The following is a 4147-nucleotide window of genomic DNA, read 5'->3' as shown; positions in this document are numbered from 1 at the left end:
TCGTCATACTTACGACTTCTGTTTAGATGTAATTATGAGTCCAATCGACTTCATTCGGTTTTATATATTTTTGTCAACCAATCCTATTTTGTAATTTTTAGAAAAAACTGACCCACGTATAAAATTAACTTTAAATATGAGATATCAATAAAGAGAATAGAAAATGAAATCACACGTATCCCAACAATTATCCCGTCTCTTGGTTAAGCTTGCAGAATTTTCTTTTGTAAACGAAAAAAAAGTTGTCTGAACGTTAATGTGTTCAAACCAAGAGATATAATGATCTCACCACCTAGAATACTCAATATTTTCTATATTGATTTTACCAATCCTAATAATAGATATGTATTTTCTTGATCTTGTAATTCTTTTTTCAGAGATTAATTAAGGTCTGCATCTCTCTAACTTTTATTTATATTAATTTAACAATTATTTATTAAAATTTATTAATTTGCCTTTCGTTACATAATTATTTCAATCTGACTATAATAAAACTCTATAAGATGAATAAATTCTAATTTTATTTTTGTGTTGATATTTTCATCTTATAATTAGTTTTCCACAATTAAATTGCTCGAAACCCTAGCACATGATTCTTTGATCACTGTTTACAAGAAGGATTGGAGGAGAAACTCGTAAGCCAGATACTATCACTAACAACCGCTTCATCGTTATCGTTCTGATGCCATGTCCACTGTGCATGAGATGCATTAACTACTTCCAATATACCGTGTCCAAAGCTAGCCTCCCTGAACATTGATATCGCTGGCTTAGGATCTATGTACCTGTTCAACCACACAACACAGTTGTTATAATTCATTATAAAATGTAGCATCATGAATTTACACAACTTAATTCTGGTGAAACATGAATTACTTATTAGCAAGGCCTTCACGGTTACCCCCGTCCCCGATTGTGATATACACTGGACCACAATTGTTAGCTTTGTCTTTATAAACCCGTGTCTGACAAAACAAACAAATAGGTTATAAGTAACGCATGTAAGACAAACAAACAGATACAATATGAATTATACTCACAAAACGTTCATAAGCGTGAACATGGCCTGCAAAAACAACATCGACACGGGCTTGGAAGAGCAAGTCTTCCATGGAAGCTTTCATTTGAACGGATTCAGATTCACCCTGATGAGCGGTGTTGGAGTTGTACCAAGGGGCGTGAACAAGCACCACCACCCATGGAGTGTTTCCTCTGTTAACCTTTTTCAAGTCAGATTTAAGCCAATTGTACTGCGGAGAAGAAGGGTCAAATTTGGTGTAGGAACCAAGCATGATGACATGAACACCGGCAACATCGAAAGAATAGTAAAGGTTAGAGTCTGATCCACTTTGTTCGAAGGGCATGCGCCATCGGGCGTTGTACGCTGTGAAACGCTCTGAGTGAATGAGAGGAAGCTTCTCCACTTCATGGTTGCCTTGGGTGACCATCCAAGGACGCTGGCTAGCTAAAGGTTCCACCAATCGACCAAAGGAGTCCCATAGAGGTTGAAGAAAGTCTGCGTAGGACAGGTCACCGGGTAGAATCAACATGTCGTAGTTTGACTTACCCACATGCTCCAAGGTCGAACTCGTCCAATCCGTTTGTCCAAGATCTCCTGTGACATCATTCGAAAACATATACACATGTTGTAAGGAGAGCACCTAGGAAATAAACAGTACTACTACTGTGTAACATTCTTCATTACCTACCAACTACTGCAAACTTGATGGGAAGTTGAGAAGGTGGAGTCTTGAAGGTGTATGTTTCGGAAGACGGTGGGTCACCCAAACGGTAGTAGTAGAGAGTGTTGGGGTTGAGGGGACCAATTACAACGTCGTGAATTTCACCGGACTTGTAAAGGAGGTAATGGTAGGAAGAGGTTGTCCCCGTGACAGCTAATGCATTTGCTGAAGGAGATGGACCGTACCAAACCTTTGGTGAAGTTGGGCTCTCTGTGATCCACGATATCCTCATCTTGTTTTGGCCCACTTGAGATATGTGTACCTGAGAGAGAAAGATCCACCCATTGCCAACACATATTGATTAAGACTTTGTTTTGGAAACTTGTTTATAATAATTTATAAGGGAGTAACCTATGCAACGTGTAAGAAGTTTCTCTTAGAAAAACTAATAACTTTGTGTTTCAATGAAACGTATATATAACTACTTGGATAAAATTAAATGAATATCTATGTGTTACTAAAATTACCAAAAATGTCGTATATATAAGTTAAATCATTTAAATATTTAAAAATATTCCTCCCAATTGTACACACTTTTTGCACTCGAATTTAAAAATAATCTGTTTTAATCCTCGAATTCAAAAACTTTTTTTATTTGTCTCCAAAGTTAAGAAAAAACACTACAACAGAAAAAAATCTCTTTGACTGATGGAATTGTTTATTATTTCAATTTTTTAAATTTATTTTTTATATATAAAACTGTAGATCTATGTTATTATTAAATTATAAAATACTATGTTATTCAAAACACAATTAATCAAAATAATCAAAATTTAATTTTTAAGTTTCAATTATTATATTCTTTTCATGTTACATACTTTATAATAAATATTATATCATAACTTACAATGTTTATAATCGAGTAAAAATGACGCAGATGTTATTATTTTGCTATTATAATTAAATAGTCAAACATAAAGTTATTATAAAAAATACTAGAAAAGAAAATGAATCTATAATTATTAAACTTCTTGAAGTATAATATCAAATTAATAAAATTAATACTATATACAATATAATAATTAAACTAAATAGCTTAATGTAAAAAGTCAACCTTACGAAGAGAAAGAACCAAATAAATAAATAAATAAATAGCTTACTTGTTTTTTATAGCAATAACAAAAAACTGTATTAAATATTTGAAAGAAATAAAATATAAAAAAAAAAATAGCAAGGGGAAGACCGTGTATGTATTAATATCTAAATTAGTTTTAAATTCAGAACACTATTTGAAGAAAACAATCGTGATAATTTAATTTTCGTACAGAATTTTGTTAAAAAAAATAAAATTGTAGGCATGTTAAAGAAATTTGATATCGTTATCTTACTTCTTTGATTGATGCAAAATGCCAAAGGATGAGATACACACGCAACTACAAAGTGTTTGGTTTAACCATTTCGCGGTTTGGTACCAGATTAAGCCAATCCACTCATTGTGGTAATTAATCAAACATGTTGTCTTCTTCACCCAACTATTCACCAGCACAGAACATGCATTGACAAACATAAATACTGGAAATTGATGAAGATTACGGTAACCTAATATTTTTTCAGTTAAAAATATATATAAGACCACAAAAGGCTTCATGGATAAATCTGAACCTCAAACATGTTGTCAATAAGATGTTGATATGTGTGTTGGCTGGCTCCAGCGTTCAGGAACATTAAATGCGCCATGAATGTGAATTTCAAAATTCAAGCAATTACTCTATTGAATATCCACAAAATCAATAAAAAAACTCGGGTTTCTTGAACAGTTTCTGTTTCTCACTTCGCTTACTGGAAATGCAAATAAAGCATGGATGCAGAAAATTAAAAGTGAAATTTGCATAAGCGTAGTAGTTTGTTGTTACCTGTTGTGGCGAGTCCGGGTGATCCGCGTTTGGAATAACGAGGTTTTGACGAGGTGGTGGTCGATTGTAACCATGAACGGCATCGAGTTCGAAGATTCCGACGATTAGCAAGAACCCTAGCGTGCACATTCTTTGCACCAACATCGTTTTGAAATTTCGGTGCTAACAATGAACGTTGTCACTAGAATCAAAGAAAGTTGAAATTGAAGAAAGAGGAGAAGGTGGTTGATCAAAATCAGTGAATGTATTTATATATTTATTGCGTGATTTGAATATTCTACCACCCCAAGTATGCGTTTCGTCGTGTATTGAGTTCTTTATAAGAGCGTTCACACTTCACAATTTGTTTGATGGAATAAACCATCCATGTGTCGACATGCCTTGGAACGCCACCTGTACGCATAAGATATAAATGTGTTCAGAGTTTAATTTCGATTATGGGATATTCTAATATTCCTTTTTCAAAAAATATTTAATAACTCCTTGCAGTTACGGAACAGAATCAATGATAACAAGAGAGAAAATACTATTTTTCCCTTTCCAGTTATTAAA

General features: G+C 33.5%; 1 protein-coding gene across 1 annotated transcript; it reads right to left on the bottom strand.

The window, feature by feature from the left end:
* Window positions 1-462: 462 nt before the first annotated feature.
* LOC114179434 (probable purple acid phosphatase 20) lies at window positions 463-3882 on the bottom strand. The gene is made up of 5 exons (XM_028065780.1): window positions 3596-3882; window positions 1710-2004; window positions 1041-1615; window positions 877-965; window positions 463-785 (listed from the first exon to the last, which is right to left on the bottom strand). The coding sequence occupies exons 1-5, from the start codon at window positions 3737-3739 to the stop codon at window positions 602-604; spliced, it is 1287 nt and encodes a 428-aa protein (XP_027921581.1). The 5' UTR covers window positions 3740-3882; the 3' UTR covers window positions 463-601.
* Window positions 3883-4147: the final 265 nt, after the last annotated feature.

The sequence above is a fragment of the Vigna unguiculata genome, chromosome 1 (genome assembly GCF_004118075.2).
Source record: "Vigna unguiculata cultivar IT97K-499-35 chromosome 1, ASM411807v1, whole genome shotgun sequence".
Classification (NCBI taxonomy): Eukaryota; Viridiplantae; Streptophyta; class Magnoliopsida; order Fabales; family Fabaceae; genus Vigna; species Vigna unguiculata.
This window is presented reverse-complemented; position numbering and strand designations above follow the sequence as displayed.